Source organism: Diabrotica virgifera, chromosome 8 (assembly GCF_917563875.1).
Source record: "Diabrotica virgifera virgifera chromosome 8, PGI_DIABVI_V3a".
Lineage (NCBI taxonomy): Eukaryota > Metazoa > Arthropoda > Insecta > Coleoptera > Chrysomelidae > Diabrotica > Diabrotica virgifera.
Genome location: NC_065450.1, coordinates 125,961,556 through 125,984,683, shown reverse-complemented (window position 1 = coordinate 125,984,683; position 23,128 = coordinate 125,961,556). Strand labels below are relative to the sequence as shown.

The following is a 23,128-nucleotide window of genomic DNA, read 5'->3' as shown; positions in this document are numbered from 1 at the left end:
CACCCCATCTCGGGGGTGGGAATTTTTTATTACATTTTAACCATGTAATTCGATGGAAAAGGTGATTCTAAGAAAAAAAGGTTTTTTACATTTTCTTCGTAAAACTAATATTTTTCGAGTTATTCGCGCTTAAAAATAACAGTTTTTCGACGAAAAAATCGACTTTTTTAGAGGTTTTTTTTGAGAATATCTCGAAAAATATGCATTTAATTCAAAAAAAAACTGTAGATATCAAAATTGTATCTTTTAGTAACACAAACCAAATTCTTTTACAATAATATCTAAACTGCGCGTCATAGAAAACGGGCACCCTAAAAAATAGGTAATTTTTGAAGTCGCGTATCTCCTAAACTTGTTGTCCGATTTAAGTGATTTTTTGAATATGTTATACTTGTTCTTTGTCAATATATCTGTAATAATATTTTTGCTAAAAAGGTAAATTTTCATTGTATACCGGGTGTACGAATCAAACTGTGTTTTTTTTCTCAAAGTTCGCAACACCCTGTGGAATATTCTAGCATTTATAAAATACTGAAATTAAAACTCAACTATAGCCTCAGGTTTTCTTAACATTCCGTTTTTTGATTCATTCGCTTATGTTGGATAGTACAAAAGTTAGGTACTTTAACAACTATCCATGTTCTTTTTCAGTACATGGTGTTTCTAAACAAGTGCGGCAAACTTTAAGGGGTAGTTCTGCATTAAAAAATAATGACAGTTTGCTTTATAATCGTATGTCCTCAAATGCTTCGTTTCCGAGATACGGGATGTTGATTTTTTTCTTACAAACTGACGATTTATTTATTGCTTTAAAACCGGTTGAGATATGCAAATGAAATTTGGTGGGTTTTAAGACGTAGTTATTGCACATTTTTTGACATACAATCAAGAATTTTATATTCACCATTGGCGTGCATACGGGTAATATGATTGGTCATATTACCCGTATGCACGCCAATAGTGAATATAAAATTCTTAGTTGCAAGTCAAAAAATTCGCAATAACTATCTCTTAAAACCTAGCAAATTTCATTTGCATATCGAAACCGGTTTTAGGGCAATAAAATAAATCATCAGTTTCTATAAAAAATTCAACATCCCGTATCTCGTAAACGAAGCATTTGCGGACATAAGTTTATAAAACAAACGGTCATTATTTTTTCATGTAGAATTGCCCCTTAAAGTTTGTCGCACTTATTTACAAATAACCTATACTGATGAATAGGGAGCGAATTTATATGCGATCAATTTTGATGAAATATGCGCATATATATGCAGTAAAAAATTACGAAATATGCGCAAGATATGCATAAAAATTCAAAAAATTCGCATTTCGAGAAACCACAAATTTTCTGTTCTATTCTATTCTAGCGGGTTCTGTTATAGGGGGGGGGCGGCAATCTTATTTATTATCATTCAAATAAAATCATTATTTTTTATATATGCAATTTATTCACATTTTTTACAAAAACTGTAACCAATGGTTACCTATTTAAAATAAAACAACAATATCACTATATACAGTATCCCTGTAAGTTGTATCCATATGGAAAACTTTTTTATTATTAATTTTACGAAAAAAAGTTATTCTTTATAAATTGAAATATTCTTAACTATAAAGGTACTTTACTTTTGATCTAAATTTATCTTTTTTGGCATATCTCGTATAAAATTGATAAAATTTGATATAAAATGGTTGTGTTTTAAGTTTTAGACCATCCAGAACTTTTTATTAAGAATCACTTTTTTTCGTAAAATTAATAATAAAAGAGTTCAGAATTGAAATAACTGAAAAAATAATGATAGTTATCCATAATTTCTCAAAAATTTTTTTTTTCAATTAGAAGGATGTAATTGCATATTAGAATATAGTTTTTAATTCCAAACAACTTTTCATAACAGCAATTTCCAATATTACGAAAAATAAAGCTACTTTACTCTTGAGTGAAATTCAAACTTTTTGACATACCTCGTATAATATTTAAAAAATTTGACATTTGATGGTTAAATCTTAGGTTTTGGACCATGCAGAGCTTTTTATAAAGAATAACTTTTTTTCGTAAAATTAATAATAAAAAAGTTTTCCATATGGATACAACTTACAGGGACATACTGTATATCTTCGATTATAATTCACTACAATGTGTTTTTACAAATTTGTGTTTTTCCAAAATAAGCCGAAAATGCTGCACCAAAATCAATTTCAAAATGTCCATTAAAAATTTCGCATATTATGTCCTCCAAAGTTTTAAAGCCGTTTAACCTTCGGATGACCAAGCGGGGGAAATTGTGACCCCAGCTTATGTTTTTCTTTAATAAATTCAAAAGTCTTTTCAATTTTTAACTCATTATTTTTTTATTTGACTTTAATATCATTCTAGATATCCTCATATTTTGAAATAAAAAAAATTCCCTATATTTTACGAATAAAAAATATATTCTGACGTTGATGTTTAGTAAAATACCGTCTATTATGTGTAATTCCAAGTAGTTTTACGCTAATGACGTCGACTTTGCAAAGTAACAAGACACTTACTCAATATACACACTACACATGACACTAATACTCATGTTGTGACTGACTGAATGATATTAAGTCCATGCCATAAAAAAAACTTAATTTTTTTGTTAATTGTCATTTTTGACATTTTTGACCTGGGTCATTTTTCCCCCCTTGGTCATCCGTGTAACAAAAAAAGGTTGGTCATCGGAAGGTTAAAGACGGGATCTGATCTAAAAGGCACTGAATGAACCGTCTCTCTTCAGGTAGTTCTCGAATTAATAGATACGACAGCCTGTGCGGGGAAATATTTTGTGTCGAATTAAAAAATTTAATTTTTTTTGGACTTAAATGTTTTTAAATATGTACAAAATATGCATGTTTCTTTAAAAATATGCAAAATTTAGTAAAGTTCTCAAATATGCGAAATATGCATGCAATATGCATTTAGCATAAAATCCGCTCCCTACTGATGAAGAACATGACTAGTTGTTAAAGTACATAACTTTTGTATTATCCAACATAAGCGAATTAATCAAAAACAAAATGTTAAGAAAACCTGAGGCTACAGTTGGGTTTTATTTTCAGTATTTTATAAATGCTAGAATATTCCACAGGGTGTTGCGAACTTTGAGAAAAAAACACAGTTTGATTCGTACACCCGGTATACAATGAAAATTTACATGCTTAGCAAAAATATTATTACAGTGATATTGACAAAGAATAATGCTATAACATATTCAAAAAATCACTTAAATCGGACAACAGGTTTACGAGATACGCGACATCAAAAATTACCCATTTTTTAGGGTGCCCGTTTTCTATGACGCGCAGTGTATAAGACCAATACAAACCGACGGCATGTTAAACGTTAGCTTTTTTCGTCAAATGCATAATTTGAAATATTCAAAGCCAAATAATGGGAAAAATTTGCATTTTTCGAGGAAAACGTAAAATATTTTTTTTCAAGTATACAATATTAGACCTTTCAAAAAAAAATAATAAAAAGTTTCTAGCATGAAAATTAAGCGACTTAAAAAAATGTCGGTACCTACTTTTCTCTACGAAAAAATCAGTGAAAACAACCCCCTAACTACCTTCCTAATTCAAAATTGGTCTTCACCTTTCTGTAGTTCCTTTTATATTTATATTATCAATACACTCACGGAGTTTGACCTATTTAGAATGGCTAATTTTGGAAAAATATTATATCTCACTGTGTGCTGATTTTCAGCCTTAGTAAATGGATTTAATTACCTTCGTAGGAAAGCAACTTTGATGCCCTCTTTTGTAGGATTTTTAAAGAGCTATAAGACTGTGTAAATTAAATTCCATAAGATGCCTTAGTTTTTAATTGGGGCGGGTTTAAAGGGCTCGAATAAGGGGGTGTTTGCTGGTAAATAAAGGTTTTAAACAGCTATATCTGGCTAACTATTCACTGTAATGAAAACCTATCTACAGGGTAATTTTAATCAGTAAAAGGTGAAAAGTAAATGGTGAAAAATACCAAATTGCAAAAAATCAATTTTTTTAAACTCCAATTTTTCCAAAATTAGGCATTTTAAATAGGTCAAACTCATTGAGTGTATTGATAATATAAATATAAAAGGAACTACAGAAAGGTGAAGACCAATTTTGAATTAGGAAGGTAGTTAGGGGGTTGTTTTCACTGATTTTTTCGTAGATAAAAGCAGGTACCGACATTTTTTTGTGTCGCTTAATTTTCATGCTAGAAACTTTTTATTATTATTTTTTGAAAGGTCTAATTGTATACTTGAAAAAAGATTCTTTAAGTTTTCCTCGAAAAATGCAAAGGGCCTAGCCGGGTAAGATGGTGAAAAGTGCCCCCAAGCCGATTCGAATTCCATATAGGCCACTTTTTAGCACATATAGAGGATATCACTTTCTGAAAATTTTAACCCCCTAGGTGGTCACGTGACCCCCCTAGAGCCTAATTAAGCTTTTTATGTTTTTATTTTTTATCTCAGCCGCATCGAGAGCTAGCCAAAAACTTTATTTAAAAAATTTGTAAGTTTAAAAAAGATCTATATGAAAAAATTTTTTTTTTAATTTTTGGCGGGAAATTCGAATTTTTAGAACAATTTTAAACTTTTAAATAAGTCTGAAAAAAAAACTAAGACACTCGTTTTTACGAAAATCAATTATAATTTGTATTTTTGCACAATCTTTCACCCTGAAATTTTTCAGATTTTTAAAATTGGTGAAACGTACCTTTAGAAATGAAAAACCGCATTTTTTCGCTTTTTTCGGGTATTTTTTGAAGAAAATCCAGTATTAAAAATCAGAAAAAAAATTTTGCGCATTTAGCATAATTTTTAGATTGTTCAATACCTTCTATGTAAATAATATATTCTTCATTCTTAACGATAAAATCATTAGTTTAAGAGATTTTTGAAGTTAAAACCGAAGGGATATAATGCATTACTCAAAAAAACTCTGCGTTTCATTTTAACTTCAGATATCTCGAAAACTAACGATTTTATCGTTACGAATTAAGAATATATTATTTTCATACAAAGTATTGGAGAATCGAAAAATTGCACTAAAATAGCAATTCCGCCAGTGACGTAGAATTTAGGAAGGGTCAACCAATCATTCTCCCCTGTCGTACGCCTCTGGTAGTAGCCTGAAACATTTGTTTAACATAATTTAGTAGGGTGTATAGTACCTACACTTGCTGCCAAATATGACAAGGATATGTCAAACAATCTTAAAGTACTGGGTACAAATATAATTTTTTAATTGATTAATAAAACACCTTGTAACTAGCCACATTTTATTTAAGTGATTTGGGTATTTGGTTATTGGATCTTAATCTTTTGAGCCCAAGAATCTACTATTAAAATATTTCTAATTATTAATGAAACACCCTGTATATTTATAAACGATATACATAATGAATACATTCTATAATAATATTATAGAACCCACTTAATAGTACGTATTAGTTATAACAGTATTTTAAAAAAGATATTTATTGAAGTTATTTACATAAGTGCAACAATATACATAATATTATAATACATAAATTGAATATACAGTCGACGCCGATGCTAGAAACTGTTACAAATCCTAGCCGGGACCAAGCCACTTGGACATTGTTCTATGTTATACTAGATGATGACGGAACACTATTTGGACACTATTGATTGAGCATTGGAGAGTTACGTCGAAATAATTGTTTGACCTCGTAATCTAAAATTTTTAACTTAATTTAATAACCTATGTTGAAAAAAGTTTTCCATTGCTAACATTAAAAAGAGTACTTACTTATATTTTTTGTAGGGAGCGAAATGGCCCTGTTGCAATAGTTTAATATCGTTTTTGCATTCAATCTTCATCACTGTCTTCATTTATAACAGGTATAACATTGGAATCAAATATGTTTGTTAGTATTTTTGCTGGATTTACAATTTTAGCTAGATATCTTGCATTTGATAAGTAGTAGATGATAGCGGCTACATGTGAGCAACATCCTATTGTTCTGGCACCATTTGCGCAATCGCAATAATGGCGTTTGATTCCACTGGTACCAATTGAATGAGGCTGATAGTGAATGTAACAGTTGTATGTTTTAGCCTTTATATGTCTCGAACGAACTTGAATTTTAATTATGTCTGCAGTTTCTTTCAAGAACTGTAGATCCACTTTATTATCTTCAGTAATTAACTCGGCCAAATATGAAATTGATTGTTTCAGTTGATATGTACCTGTGAAGAAAGTTATTAAATCTTGTTCTGTCATTTCGGGGAAATCTAAAACATCATTGGACTGGAGTGGTTGAAATAAAGTTTTCCGCCTACCCCATCTATTTTCTTCACATTCTTGAAGCAACGTATTCTCTAAACTTTTTATTTTGTTGATTTGTGCAATTATTTCGTTTTTACTTGAAACTTCGGAAACGTATCTCTTTCCAAATGTGTTTATCAAAAAACCCGCTATCTTACAATATAGAGCTGCGTTGGGAATCATCTTGTTATCGAACTGATTATGCAGAAGTTTATACTTTTGGCTTATTACACCATGTACAGCTTCGACAACCCAACGAACCATTGTAACCATACGTGACTCATTGGCTTCTATACTTGTGAGTTGCTTCCTTTTTCCCTTTAATGCAGGCATCAGTGCTTGAAATTGAAGGTTTGACAGTTTTTGTATAACGTCGCGGAACCCTCTATCCAAAAAAAATTTATCTCCTTCCTGCAAAAGCGTTATCAATCCATTTGGGTCATTGAGAATACTCTCAAGAATTTTAGCATCGTTGTCAGTTGCATAGTACGGGCCGAGTATGTCTATGATGTAGCCATTGGTAGTGCAAATTGTAAAAGGTTTACACAGAGGAGCTTTTTTTGTCCAGAGTATGATTTTCTTTGATATTCATTATTACTGCTTTTCTCGTGACGGAGATATGTGCCATCACATACGAGACCTAGCTGATCGCCCCGAATATCATACAATATTTTGGCAACCGGCGCGGTTTGGTCGATTAAATGTTGTCGATTAGCAGCTTGAATTCCAAAACGAGATGGCAAAACATCTTTCTCAAAAGAACTTAAAATCGATGCAGAAAAATCCGATACTTGTTGAGGGCGCTCAAGTCCAAGTACAGCTGCAATTGTGTTGTTTGAGTTTCCTGATCGTAATTTAAAAAGAAATACGACCAATGCTTGAATTATATTTCTCGATTCCGTATTTCTCAGTGACGTCATCATATCACGTAGCATAATAATATTTTCCCAAGTTAAGCCAGTAAAAATAAGTAAACGCTCTTCGGATAGAGAGCACTCGCCAATTTTGTCTGTTAGTTCTTTGTCTATATCAACTCTCAAGTTTTCAAGAAGCTTTATGACGTCTGATTTTTTAATTGAACTATAATGTGTATATACTTGAATATTATTTATTTCATCTTCAAAAAAGCGTTTTTTTATTAAATGGGTAGAACAACACCGGTTGCCATCAGGAATAAATATTTTCTTGGATGTAAAGACTTGTTTGCGAGCATTAAAGGGTACATTGACAATAATAGTTGATTTTCCACATAAGAAGCAATATTTATGTGTCGAAATAGGACGAGGAAATGGCAATTCTATACACTCTTCTTCTTCTTTAGGATACTCTTCAAGTACGAACTCTGAGACATTGCTAGAAGATTGTGACAAAGTAATCGGTCCTGAACCTTGACTATCAGTTTGTGTACTTTGTGAACATTGTTCTTGTTGCGATGAATCCTGTTGTTCCTTTGGTTTTGGGTTTAAAAATTGAAACGTTGTATAACAAGATTTGCAGATGTAATCACCGAGTGCACTATTTAGATTCAAAACTTGGTTTATTTGATTGGCTAAAGAATCAGACACAATGAATTTTTTATACGACGTAGCTTTTCTTTCATCGGCACCGCATTTGATGCACTTTTTGTATGATTTGCCTTTACTAGTGCTATCAGACATTACTAACCTGAAATAAATAGATTAAAGTTAGTATTAGACTAAAAAATTAGCGCAAATTGAGATTCAATGAAAAATATTATATGAGACCATAAATTATATGCCACCTTATAAACTAATCAACATTTTTTTTCACTTACAATGTAAACAAACACACATTTTCATACAGGACTGCAATAAAGACAAGTCATTCTTTCGTAAAATTATTATAAAGAAAAATTATTTTACCAGTATTTTTTGTGAATGGATAAAACACGTAAACGACTGCTAAACAGCTTGGCTCCACAGACTCCAATTTGCTTTTTAACCACTTTTTGTTTTCAATATTTCAAGTGTCCAGATCTATTACTGAAATTAATTTAAATAAAAACACGAATTGAACTTATTTCAGTAAATGTTGCACAGTAAAAATGTTGAGAATTATTTTTATATAATCTGACTAAATGTCATTTTGGTGTCAATTTTATTCCACTGCTACCTAGATACATACGCGCATCATAGCCTACTGACTTAAGCGGTTGTCGATCCACAACCGGAATCAAGCAGTGTCGAGTGCAGTTATGTTTTGGATGGGTGACCACTTTTAATCTTTGGTATTACATATTTTAAAATTTTTTTTTTGAAAGTAGTAAGTATTAAAATTGGTCTAATGTTTAAACAAAATACAAATAAACTGTTTAGAATATATATATATATATATATATATATATATATATATATATATATATATATATATATATATATATATTTCGTTGAAATCATATAATAGAAATATAACTTCTTCAGAAAACTTCGCTCTCCTGAGATGTTGCTATATATTTTGTTTTGATGGATTATATCACGCTGTGAAACTAAGCTGAATACGCCGAAATAATGTAAAGGCTGAACTCTAGAGTTTCATGGGGGCTTTTTTGTAAACATAGCATTATAAGAAATATTTGAAAAATCGATTTTTGATATTTTATGGTATCTATTTGACTATTTGATTGACTCTTAAAATATTATGTTAAACACGTGAGAAAGTGTTTTCAGAATTTTCAGTGCATTTTATACGAAAAAAAAAAAAAATTGAAAAAATTAGTATTTGATTTTTTACAGCATCTACAAACAACCATCTAGTATCTTTACCTAATTCAGAGCAGCAGCACTTCGTGTTAAATTCGCAAAACATTTTTTTTCTGATTTTGTTAGGTTTTCTGAAAAAAAAAAACGCGAAAAAATGAGTTTTTTTATTTTTAAAGCTACTTTTCACCAATTTTAAAAACCTGAAAAAATTCAAGGTAAAATATTGTGCAAAAATACACATTATAATTTATTTTCGTGAGAACGAGTTTCTTAGTTTTTTATAGACTCATTTAAAATTTTCAAATCGTTCTAAAAATTCGAATTTCCCGCTAAAAGTAAAAAACTGTTCGACATATCCTTGTCATACTTGGCAGCAAGTGTAGGTACTATACACCCTACTAAATTATGTTAAACAAATGTTTCAGGCTACTACCAGAGGCGTACGACAGGGGAGAATGATTGGTTGACCCTTCCTAAATTCTACGTCACTGGCGGAATTGCTATTTTAGTGCAATTTTTCGATTCTCCAATACTTTGTATGAAAATAATATATTCTTAATTCGTAACGATAAAATCGTTAGTTTTCGAGATATCTGAAGTTAAAATGAAACGCAGAGTTTTTTTGAGTAATGCATTATATCCCTTCGGTTTTAACTTCAAAAATCTCTTAAACTAATGATTTTATCGTTAAGAATGAAGAATATATTATTTACATAGAAGGTATTGAACAATCTAAAAATTATGCTAAATGCGCAAAATTTTTTTTCTGATTTTTAATACTGGATTTTCTTCAAAAAATACCCGAAAAAAGCGAAAAAATGCGGTTTTTCATTTCTAAAGGTACGTTTCACCAATTTTAAAAATCTGAAAAATTTCAGGGTGAAAGATTGTGCAAAAATACACATTATAATTGATTTTCGTAAAAACGAGTGTCTTAGTTTTTTTTTCAGACTTATTTAAAAGTTTAAAATTGTTCTAAAAATTCGAATTTCCCGCCAAAAATTAAAAAAAAAATTTTTTCATATAGATCTTTTTTAAACTTACAAATTTTTTAAATAAAGTTTTTGGCTAGCTCTCGATGCGGCTGAGATAAAAAATAAAAACATAAAAAGCTTAATTAGGCTCTAGGGGGGTCACGTGACCACCTAGGGGGTTAAAAATTTCAGAAAGTGATATCCTCTATATGTGCTAAAAAGTGGCCTATATGGAATTCGAATCGGCTTGGGGGCACTTTTCACCATCTTACCCGGCTAGGCCCTTTTTCCCATTATTTGGCTTTGAATATTTCAAATTGTGCATTTGACGAAAAAAGCTGACCTTTAACATGTCGTATCTCGGTTTGTATTGGTCTTAAAGATATTATAGGAAAAGAATTTGGTTTGTGTTACTAAAAGATACTATTTCGATATCCACAGTTTTTTTGATTAAATGCATATTGTTCGAGGCATTCTCAAAAAACCCTCTAAAAAAGTCGATTTTTTCGTCGAAAAACTGTTATTTTCAAGCGCGAATAACTCGAAAAATATAAGTTTTACGAAGAAAATGTAAAAAACATTTTTTTCTTAGAATCACATTTTACATCGAATTATATGGTTAAAATGTAATAAAAATTCCCACCCCCGAGATGGGGTGGCAACCACCCCCCAAGGTTTTAGCGAATGATAGCGGCATGATATAGAAAATGATCCTTGGACTATTCCCTACCTTCTGTGAAAATTTCAAGTAAATCCATGCTGGACGAAAAAATTGCGAGCCAAATTGCTTCATTTCCTCGATCGATTATTGGGGCCGACGGACCGGCTCTGTCCCGTCATACAGCTGACCGACCATAATAACTTTTATTTATATTTAATTTAGAATGTGTGTACTGATTTTCAGCCTTAGTAAATGGAAATAATTACCTTCGTAGGAAAGCAATTTTGATACCCTCTCAGTAACCCCTGTTCTACGTTTCACTTGACCGACCGCAGTATGTTTCTCTACACACTCACAGTAATCAACTGTGAAAAATCTAGCTTTAGTAAATTCAAATAGATTTTTCAGCGCTGCCTCTTGGTCTATAACTTCAGAACAACAGCAATAATTGTAATTCTCGTAATTCTGTTGTTAGAGTAAAAAATTTAGTCTGTAATGAAGCCATGCCATGATAGTTGCCTACATTCAGAAGACCATTTATAAACATAAACTAATTGAATTTAGTAATTAATTTTTGACTACATTATGAAAAATAAGAAAATTAATATCTAACAAAATATATAATTATACATAATTTAATTATGATTATTTATTTATGATTATAATTATAAAAATATATATTTATAGATATGGCCATCTCTATGAAAATAAATATGGCCATCTTTGAGTGAATAAACAAAGTTCGCTCAATGACTTTTCCTATTTCATTGGCAACACTGTTTGTTCCAGTTTGTTCCAAATAAAAAAATAAAATTATTTTGTTATGGCAGCTAAATGTCACCTGAAATGGAAGTGACATAATTTTTAAAATAAATTAAGAAAAATTGGTAATTCTACTTTATCAGTGTTTGTGGTTACACAGTGCTTCCTTTAGAATTAGTGTTTGTAAAATTACTTGAATATTATTGCATTTTAAAGGTATCATAAGAATTCCAGTTTGAAGTGAACGCCCAAGTATTTATTTTAAGAAAAAGTAAGTAAATAAAATGGAAGATATATTTCAATGGTGCAAAGAAGGGAATGCCCTACAAGTTAGGGTTTGGCTGGATGAACCGGAACATGATATGAATCAAGGGTAAGTAGGTTTTTATTGGTTTTGACTACATGTGTTGAGCTCCATATTTGGCAAGTGTTCAATAAATATTTGTAAATAATTATGGAGTGGGGACTGTGCATGGGTTTTAAAACCATATTATTGAATTGTCCTTTATGCTAATTTTTAGAAATGTTTATATTATTACTCTAATTTTATCAAGGCTATCAATTAATAGCTTATGGCAATGAATCAATTCAAGATCTGAACAGATGAGTTAAGAAACATAACACCTTCAAACATAAAAGAATAAAAACAAAGTCTTTTCATAAAACAGAGTCGAGAAAACCAAGCACCTAGCCAACCTAACTCTTAGGCCGTTCGCACATGGAGCGACGCTCGAAGCACTCGACTCGATTCAAATCGCATAGATCTCTCCCTAAAAATATCCTCAACTGTATAATGCAACTGTATAAAAATGTAATAATACCGTACTCTTCACAAATCGAAATAGTCGTTTTGGTTACTATATAAAAAATGCGTTAATTTATAAAAACAGAATCGACTAGTCTGCGGAGGGCAATCGCTTGTGATGCAGGGTTCGTACAAGATGAGCAAGACGTGCGAACTTCGAGACGTGTTTTCGATCGACCCATGTGCGGACGGTCTTACACTTTTCTCATTTTGTTAAAATCTGCTCTAGCAGTCTAGCATTTTAAAAATTATCAGTCACACTCGCTGATTAATTTTATTGGCTTTTAAGGTAACAGTTTTCATCAGTTAGAGTATTTCTTCGAGGGATAAGTATTAATTATTGTAGCATAAGAGAATAGGCAAGAACGCAAGCATGTATTATATCTTAGGAAAACTTTTTTAATTATAGAAAACTCATTTAACGAACTCAAAAAACTTTTTTTTGCTGTCTAGATAGTTATGAAGTTACAGAATCGCAGAATTCAAATGAATCATTTCGCCCATCACTAATTTTTGCGTGTTGCTATTAATTTAATCTCCCACATGCAGCAACAAGTTTAGACTTGCAAAAAGTACTCGGAAAATGTACTTGTATAATAAACACGGGTACCGGGTATTTTACTCTGTATGCTACGGTTATTACGAGTACCAAGTACTTTATTGAAAATGTACTCAGGTATTGGGTACTGAGTACCCAAAATGTACGTGGGTATTGGGTGCTGAGTATATAAAATGTACATAGAGTACAAAATTCGGGTACTTGTACCCTGGGATTACCCAGCTCTGTTGGTATTGGTATGTAGACTCATATGTTATATGTTACAATATAACTAATAACTAAAACCTGTCCCCTGTCTTTTGCCTATGTTTCCCTCACAGAACTATTCTGTAAGACATTACTTCATGGGGGAGGATCTAGCCATTGTTCTGCCTTGCTTTTTTCCTCCTAACTATACTATTTTCAAAGAAGTGTCTCTAAGCTGCCTTTAACCCTAGAATACGGGACCGTTTTTGCCACACGTAAATATGGGACTATCCTAAATTTTACTACTCCATAGAAAAAAGCCTATATTTTTTACTTTGAATTTTTTATTCAGTGTATAGAAAACAATTAAGATTCTTAGAATAAAAATAAAAGCATAAAATTATGAAACAAACATAATTTGGGTATTTTTAGGAACAAAGGGTATAGGGTACAAATATCTCCTCGGTGTTATCCGCAAATTGGCTTCTTGCACTCCTTGCAATAGTTGGTGGTCATGATCCTTTTTTTGCCTGGACAGTAGAAACAAGTCTTCCTCATCTTTTTCTGGGTCATATTCGCATTATCTCCTTTAGTTATGTTGAGGATTTCAGCTATGTCTTGGCAAATATTTTGACGTAAACTTACGGGGTTGTATCTGTTTATCGCCATGACTAAGACTGCTATCGGAACCATAGGATTCAGTTTCCAAATTGTCCTCTTCCCAGTCACTATTACTATCTTCAAATGGATCTGGATCAGTCTTTGCCCCGTTCATAATACGTGACGCTTCCTCCTCCAGTTGTTTTGTGGACAAAAACTTTGTATTTGACATTCTAATAAGAAAAGCTCAAATATTAAATAGTGTATTATGTAATGAGTATGAAAAAACAATTTACCTTAATTTTTTGTTACTAAAACACTTAAAATCAAAATACAAACAATAATAACCAGCTGATTTATTTATGATATAAACACGGGACTTTCGTAAAATTTACGAACCAAGTTACAAAAATGGTCTTAGAATTGGAAATTATAACAACCGTCTGCTACATTATCAAGCTCAATACTAATGTGGACGGTACTCAATTGGGGAAATTGTTAAAATAAACGAGAGTGGACAAAAATGCCCAATGTATTATGAGCTCGATTATGAGTGTCGTAAAATTTACGAATGACCCGTATTCTAGGGTTAATGAAAGCATTAATTTGTCTTACAAAGGTTTCTGGTCAGATTTTCTGTTTGGTACTCATTTCTAGAGTATTGCATAGAAAGTTGAAATGAGGACAGATGAAGAACCCATGAAGCATGGGTCTTTATCTAGACCAGTGGTTCCCAACCAGTGTGTCGTGGCACACTGGTGTGCCCTGAAGTCCCTGCAAGTGTGCCGTGAAATTTGATTATACTCACTAACATTATAGAGATTATTTACCCAAGTGTGCTGTGGCTGAACCAGTTTTTAAGTTAGTGTGCCTCAAGCTAAAGAAGGTTGGAAACCGCTGATCTAGACAGCATAGGGAGACGCAGAATATCATGGCTGCACAACCTGAGAGAATGGTGCGGATGTACATCAAATGAACTTTTCAGAGCAGCCGTCTCTAAAGTCCGAATAGCTATGATGATTGCTGACCTCCATCGCGGAGATGGAAAAGAATCAATCTATAAGTCCTCTTCTACTTCTAAAGACCAGATAAAGTAGATTCACTAATCTGAGACAGAACTGTCTACACTACAATCACAATAAAAATGACATAGAAATAAACAAACCAAGACATGTTGAATGTTCGAGGAGCACTCCCAAATCATGATTTGGGAGTGCTCCTCGTGCTTGTTTATTTCTAGTGCATCTAATCCATAGAGGGAGCATCTTCTACGATCTAGTAGAAGCAGTTGGGTTGTGGGACTTTTGGATGTTCCCACTATGTGGAGCCTAGTCTGTCTCAAACCTCCACAACTGGCCCAGGAGTCCTGGAACCTCCGCAGAAGAAGCTTCCTGAGACTACCCCGATAAGTACTGAAGGGCGCCCCAATCACAGGTTTGGGTGCCACAGTCAGAGTGGATGAGCCCTATCTTGCCAGGGCATCAGCCTGTTCCACACCTGTGTGTCCCGGTACCCATACCAACCTAACCCTGTTGGTCAGAGAAACATCATCCAGTGCTTCTTGCGCTCAAGAACCGCCTTGAGTGCTTCCAAAGCCCTTAGCGCTGCCTGGCTGTCAAAGCCGTTAGAGATGGCCTGCCTGAGCAAGCCCTGTCTGTATTCTCTTGAGCACATACCAGGATCGCAAAGACTGATGCATGAGAGCCAGGAGATGGGCTAGACTCAAATCCGACTCCACCACCATACACACCTATTGCCTTACCATTATTTATTTATTTATTTATTTATTTATCAACGGGCAATCACCCAATTAAAATACAGTATAAACATTAATCACAGGAGATTTATAACCTAACCTAAAGTAAATTTAAAAACTTTAATCATACAAACTAGGAACATTAAATAAATAACAAACATTAACAAAAAATGACAATTATTCATCCTATACCTCGACAACCTCTTCTCTGGTGTAACATTCCCATTTGGAATCACTTATCCTCTGTCTCTCCTCTGGTGTTCTTTGCAACTTTATAAAGTACTGGTACCAACTTTGCTTTATTTCTTAACACTTTTTCATCCTCACTCTTCTGCTGTACATGAGTCAAGTCCTGTGATGACTTGTCCCTTGCTTTAGCAATGCTGTTGCTGTTGCACGTCATGATTCCACCACCCGGTTTTCCTTTTTTTTTTCTTTTTTGGGAAGGAGGAAATCTTCATAAGACTGTCAGGGTAGACCGCAGCACCCCAAGAAATGAGTGTTCTGCCCTCTACCCTGGTGTGTGGGATTCAGTCCGCTTGCCCAATTCAGACACCCGCGAAGCCGAGCGAATCAATCGTGAAAATGCAACTGCCTACCCACTAAAACCCCCTCATTCCAGCCGTGGACACCCAATCCGTATTTTTAACAAACGTTACTTCGGATGCCCTGCTGCTGACCCTATCTCTACTCCATGTCGGTGGAGCCGACTGTGAGGAGTAGTTATTCTTTTATTTGTTCTAGAAATAAAACATTGAGTACTGTGTACAAAAAGAAGAGTATATGAACAAAGTTAAAATAAAAGGAAGTGTACACAACTGAAATAAAATAAAGTAAGATAAAATAAGTATTCATAAAACATTGTAAAGGGTCCCGGTTTCCCTAGGAGGCCCTTTACCAGATGTTTTTCTTAGCACTTTCTCTCCCACTTGTACCAGAACTTTGCTGTTGGTTTCCCACCAGTCATTTAGCATATCTTTTTCTTCAAGCTCTTCCAGCACTCTGTTCTTAAACACCCTTGCCAAATCCTTATCCTTTAATTTCTACCACTTTACGTAGATGAGCAGATGTTTTTGAGATGTATGTATATCTACAGACATATTATGCTGAGAATTTCATGGGTTCAAAAAGTTACCAACGATGAGGTACTTTGGTGCATGAGTAAACAAAAAGAATAGAATAGAATAGAAAAAAGCTTTATTCTCAGGATTCACAAGTTACATACAAATATAAATTGTCAATAGAGAGAATGGTGTCAATTACAATTTATAATGGTTGCTGTAACAACCTACATAAAAGTAATATTAAACTATAATAACAATAACAGTGACAATTGAGATTCAGATAAGAGCCCTCAGTCTCCCCGCAGGCCAGCTTGAAGGTACTCCTCCACTTTGTACGGTTCAAGGTGTATGAGCAACTGTTGAACAGACTTTCTATATTTATTTATGTCAGTTTCTATTTTGATGCTGTAAGGCAGTTTATTAAAGAATTTAATACAGGCATATTCTGTGGTTTTCTCAGATGCTGTTAGTCTATGTATTGGTATATTATAGTTTATGTGATTGTTTTGTGTATTAGTATTATGTTTGTTATGTGTTTCAAGAATTTATGTCTATTTTTAAAAATGAAAAGTAAGCATTCATATAGTCTGTTCGCTAAACTCAGACGCAACTTTCTAGATATTTTTATTTATTATTATTTATTTATTTATTTACGGACCGAAGTCCATTAGTACATGATACAATTAAATTAAAATGTCACACAAATTAGAAAAATAAGATCTAGTAGGTACAAAATTGGTAAATACATAACAAACAATAATAAAGAATAAAATTACTTGCTCTCATTTAACAATTGAGAGCTAGAACATTTTGAAATTGACAAATACAACTTATCCTAGAACAAAGACAATAACAGTAACAGTAGTTGACAAATCAGTCTTGAAATTAGAACATTAAGTTAAGTATAAATGTAATTGTGTGGAAAACGCAGTAAAGTCGTTCACAAAGAAATCAATTTGCGGAGATAATGTGTTTGCTAATTTAATAGTTTTAGAGAGATAGGAACTTGAACCATAATTTGTGCGGTTAATGACCTCGTGGAAGGTGGTCACAGAACGGGTGGTTCTTGAAGGTACATGTAGACCAATTTTATTTAAAAGTGGGATACAGAATTTATGACCATGAATTAAGTTATATAAGAAGCAAAGATCTTTATGTTGACGACGACTCTGTAATGAGTCAAGTCGAATAATTTGCAGTAAAGACTCATAACTTTGACCAGTGAGATGCATCTTATAAGCATAATAACGTAAGAATTTACGCTGAACTTGTTCGATTTTATTAAAATGACAGTTATATTGAGGTGACCAAACCCATGATGCATAATCTAAATGTGGTCTAACCAAAGAACAATAAAGAAATTTTAAAGAACGATCAGTCGTAAAGTCATAGCTGCATCTTTTAACAAAGCCAAGCATCCTTAATGACTTAGAAACCATGCTGTTAATGTGTAGGTTGAAATTCAAGTTAGTATCAAGAATAACACCCAGATCTATAACTGAGTCAACTAATTGTAACCTAGTGTCCCGTATAAAGTAAGAATTATTCTCAAAGTGTCTTAGTCGAGTAAAAGTTATAGCATGGCATTTGTTTGCATTTAAGTCCATACCATTAAGTGAGCACCATTCCACAAGACCATTAAGATCTGATTGCAAATTGTAGTGATCCAAATCAGAGGTAATTATGTGAAATAATTTAAGGTCATCAGCAAATAGAAGAAATTGAGCAAAATTGAAGCTTTTATTTATGTCATTTATAAATAAATTAAAAAGGATAGGTCCTAAGTGGGAGCCTTGAGGTACACCCGATGTAACTATAATTTCATTAGAGAAATAATTCTTAATACGAACTATCTGCCTTCTATCTAATAGATAATTTCGAATCCAACTAAGCAGAGGATCAGAGAAACCCAACTGTTCGATCTTATGTAACAATAACGTATGGTTGACTCTATCGAATGCCTTGGAAAAATCTGTATAAATCGCATCTACCTATTGTTTACTTTCCAATGCTTCATTTAAGAAGGAGGTATAATTTAACAAGTTCATTTCAGCCGATCTCCCCATAACAAAACAATACTGTTGTTCAATGATTACATTTTGTATAGTAGGCTTAATTTTGTCACATATTAAACTCTCGAATAGTTTAGGTATAGTATTAAGGATACTAATAGGTCTGTAGCTCTGTACCCTGCTTCTATCTCCATTCTTGAATATCGGTGATATAAAACTAACTTTCCAAACGGGAGGGAATTCACTCGTTTGTAATGATTTTTGAAAAATAAAGAATAAGGGACGAGCAAGATTAAAACTACAGTATTTCAGTAACTTGGGTGGGATTCCATCAGGCCCTGGACCCTTATGTATGTTTAGCTGGGATAATTTGGTATATACCTCTGAAATAGATAAGTCACAACCAGTAATGTTGAAACTAGTGTTAGCCCTTGCACTATTTGGAATAGGACATTCGTCCTCACTATATACTGCAGCAAAGTACTGAGCAAACATCTTGGCTATGGTAGCACCATCGGAACTGGTTTGGCCATTATGGTTTAAAGTGTTCGGAATGCTATTATTGTTCCTTTTAGAATTTACGAACCTCCAGAAGCTTTTAATGTTACTAGGAAGTGTATGTTCAACGTTTGCTACAAACTGATTGTATGCTTGACCTGATAAGGACTTGCATATCGACCTCAATCTAGAAAATTCATTATAGTCTTGAGGTAACCTGGTCACTTTAAATTTCTTATGAGCTTTCTTTTTAGCAATGATGCAGTTTCTTAACTCTCGGGTATACCATTTAGGAAAATTGCCGGTATAAAACTTTTTCATTGGTACATAAACATCGATAGCGCCATATAAGACATCATAAAGTATATTGACCATATCATCTAAACTTTTGTCTCTGAAAATTTCATCCCAGTATATTGTGTCTAAGTAATCAGAAATACCTTGAAAATTTGCTGATTTAAAGTCGTAGAAAAAGCCTTCAGCTTTCATTTCATCAGTTAAAACATCTCCGCGGCCCAAATCAAAGCATAAAGGAGGGTGGAAACTATCGGGGTCAACTAATCCCTCATCAGCTTCTGCGACAATGCAATTTTCATCATGAACCAAAACTAGATCAAGTAATGAGTTTACATTATTATAGATGTTATTGCGTTGGAAAAGATTTTGATAGGAACATATATGATTCATAATATTTATAGTATCTTCTTCGATTAAAGGAATGTCTGGAGCAGGAATTGGCGTAGAACAAAAATTATCATGAGACCAAGTACAGTGTAGGTTGAAGTCCCCTGCAATACAGAAATGAGAGGTGGGAAATGTATTTGAAAGATTATCGATACTGTTATTGAAAGAGATATATTTTTCTAAAGCAGACTTAGGAGGAAAATAAAGCGCTCCCACAATAAGCGGACAATTAGTACTGCCAACAGCCACATATATTTGTTCTATACCTGGAAAAGATTCCAGCAGTCTACTAGGGAGAGATGAGCGTACTGCAATTAGAACTCCCCCCCCCCCTCTGCTCGCAGTACTAGTGAGGTGAGAACGGTCCTTTCTATATATTACATAATCAGTAAGATCAAGTTCTGAGTCAAATATTTGGTCATTTAACCAAGTTTCAGTTGGTAATTTTGCCAATTTTAGTAAAATTGGCAAAGAATAATTACTAAATCGTTAATAATCACTAAATAGTTAGCAATTTTGCCAATTTTTGCAAAATTGGCAAAAAACAAAAAAATTATCGACTAAAATATCTAGCCAGTTGCGTCTGAGTTTAGCGAACCGACTATATATGTATGTTCCAGCCATTGTTAGTATGTTGAGTATGTTATGTAGTATAATTTTGAAATTACCTCTACACGAATCCCTGTATTTCAAGTTAAGTAGAGTTCTGATTGCTCTTTTTTGTAATATAAAAACCTGTTCATCGCTACTACTTCCGCCCCAGAAAATTATTCCAAATCGCATTACAGAATGAAAATTTGAAAAATATACAACTCGTTTACATTTTTCGTCCAAATAATTTGCTGTTATTCTGAAAGAGTAGCAGATAGATGCTAACCTATTACAGATCTTATCTATATGCACTCCAAAATCTAAATTTTGGTCAATACGTACCCCCAGAAATTTTGTGATTTGGTTTAGAGTAACCATTTGCGATTGAATTGAGACAATTTCTGGTAAGGTACTATTATTTGTTTTAGTGACGAAACAGATATAATTTGTTTTTTCTCTGTTTAGTTTGAGTTTATTCACATTGAGCCATCTCTGTGCTTTATCTAATCTATTATTAGCGATATTCAATAAATTATTCAAGGATGACCCTATAGTTACAATGTTAGTATGTATCATCTGCAAATTCCACAATAAGAGTATTCCGATTGTTATCTGTAATGTCTAAAGCTAAATCATTTACATAAAAAACAAAGAGAAGAGGACCCATAATACTTCCCTGAGGAATTCCCACCGAAATGAGACCTTCATCAGAGAAGCAATTTCTTCCCTCATACTCAAATTTTTCTTTCTGTTTTCTGTTTTCTGTTTGATAGGTATGATTTTATCCAATTATAACCTGGCCGTTTAATTCCATATCTGTAAAGCTTTTCCATTAGTATTTTTTGATTTAAAGTATCAAATGCCTTTGATAAATCTAAAAATATGCCCATGGATATATCTTTGTTTTCATAACCCTCATTTATCTTTGTTATAAAATCATAAATGGCACTCTCTATAAATTTTCTCTTAAGGTACCCATGTTGTGCTTGGCATAACAGTCCCTCACTATAGAAAAAACTGAGATGCCTGACACACATGACTGTTTCAAAAACCTTAGAGAATGATGGTAAGAGGCTTATAGGTCTGGATCCCGCGTATGAAAAAAAAGTTGATTAATAGCAAGCTGAAAATTTGTTAATAGCTTAAGGGTGTCTAGTCGCATAAACTTTGATATATGGGAACACTGAAACAGGGGCAGTTTTAATTGTGGAACAGGTTAAAAATTTGGAACGGTCACACCACGAAAACGGCACGTTTATTTTGTCCGACAGAACAGACTTAAACTCTCCTAACAGAGAATAAACTCTCATGCAAAAATCAGACTGCTATTTATCACCTGTCATAATTCCTGTTATTTGACATATTCTACATATTCCACTCATTAAAACGCCCATTTGGTGATAAATAGCAGTCTGATTTTTGCATGAGAGTTTAATCTCTGTTCGAAGAGTTAAAGTCTGTTCTGTCGGACAAAATAGATGTGCCGTTTTCGTGGTCTGACCGTTCCAAATTTTTAACCTGTTCCACAATTAAAACTTCCCCTGTTCCAGTGTTCCCATATATCAAAGTTTGTCCGACTAGACACCCTTAAGCTATTAACAAATTTTCAGCTTGCTATTAATCAACTTTTTTTTCATACGCGGGATCCAGACCTATTATCGGACGATAATTTTCTAGTAAAGTGGCATCACCTTTTTTTATACACTGGTTTTACTACAGCTATTTTTAAGTTGTCTGGAAATATCCTACAGCTATTTTTAAGTTGTCTGGAAATATCCCATTTATGAAAGTATTGTTTATTATATGACATAATGGTATAGCTAGCTCATATGCATACAGTTTTATTATATTTGTAGGTATCCCATCATAACCAGAAGTGAATTTATTTTTCAATTTTCTAATTAATTCAATTACTTCATTTATAGTTACTGCCGTTAGAAAAAATGAGTTTTTGTTAAACTGTATTTTGGCGCTGAATTCTATTTTTGGTATATTTTCTAAAAGATGTGTAGCAGCATTTAAAAAATATTCATTAAAATTATTACTTAATGTGACTGGAATTACTAAGCACAATGAAAGGGAAGAAAATATAATACTTAGGTCATAATATGTGAGAGGTGAAAGGTATATTTACTGTGAATCATATCGGAAGGTAAAGTACAGTACAAAAAGTCAGTAGGAAAACACTAGAATGCATGGCTGAAAGACCTGAGGGAATGGTTTGACCGCTCATCTGCAGAAATTTTTCGTGCAACAGTTTCAAAAGCTACAATAATTTGTAATAAATGGCAATTATTTGCAATTATGACAATGGCATTCGGATCGCTAACCTTCGAAAGAAGATCAAGCAATAAGAAGAAGGTGTAATCTATGGTAGCATTTGCGCAAAGTATTACTCCCCTTGGATTGAGATATAGAGAAATGAGCGTCAGATCACAAAACTGAAAAAACAAGAAATATGTGTAATATTTTTCGAAAACCTATCGAAAGTTTTTAATAGGAACCTCCGTTTTTTATTGCAATTTTGGATTCCTTAGGACAGAATAAGTAACATTTATATGAAACATTTTTTAAAATTGTTGATAGATGGTGCTAATAAATGGTATTTTTCCGATTAGAGCGCCATCTATCAACAATTCTAAAAAATGTTTCGAATAATCCACATCTGCAATAAAAAATGGGGGTTCCTATTTAAGATTTTAAAGTTACCCCCCACCCCACGTCCAGGGAGTGAGGTGGAAAGTCATGTTTGGTGTTATTCGATAGATTTTTGAAAAATATTAAATATGTATTTTTTGGTTTTTCATTTGAAAGTGTATTTCTCGAGATATTATTTCGTTTCTATAATTTACCTATGGTATCTGGATAAATCGAGTTTTTCGATTATAGCGCCATCTATCCACAATTCAAAAAAATATCTAATAAAATTACTTATTTTTACGTAAGG

At 32.8% G+C, this 23,128-nt stretch overlaps 2 protein-coding genes across 2 annotated transcripts in view; one reads left to right on the top strand and one right to left on the bottom strand.

The window, feature by feature from the left end:
• Positions 1-4,846: 4,846 nt before the first annotated feature.
• Positions 4,847-7,967, bottom strand: LOC114335545 (uncharacterized). The gene is made up of 3 exons (XM_050659115.1): positions 6,945-7,967; positions 5,791-6,888; positions 4,847-5,715 (listed from the first exon to the last, which is right to left on the bottom strand). Exons 1-2 carry the CDS (start codon positions 7,965-7,967, stop codon positions 5,851-5,853), a joined length of 2,061 nt encoding a protein of 686 aa, XP_050515072.1. The 3' UTR covers positions 4,847-5,715; positions 5,791-5,850.
• Positions 7,968-11,469: 3,502 nt separating this feature from the next.
• The window catches only part of LOC126889518 (integrin-linked protein kinase), a 46,437-nt gene continuing 34,778 nt past the window's right edge, over positions 11,470-23,128 (top strand). The window contains exon 1 of the mRNA XM_050657858.1: positions 11,470-11,799. Within this exon, the coding sequence (XP_050513815.1) occupies positions 11,711-11,799 (89 nt within the window). The 5' untranslated portion in view covers positions 11,470-11,710. The remainder of the gene's footprint in view (positions 11,800-23,128) is intronic.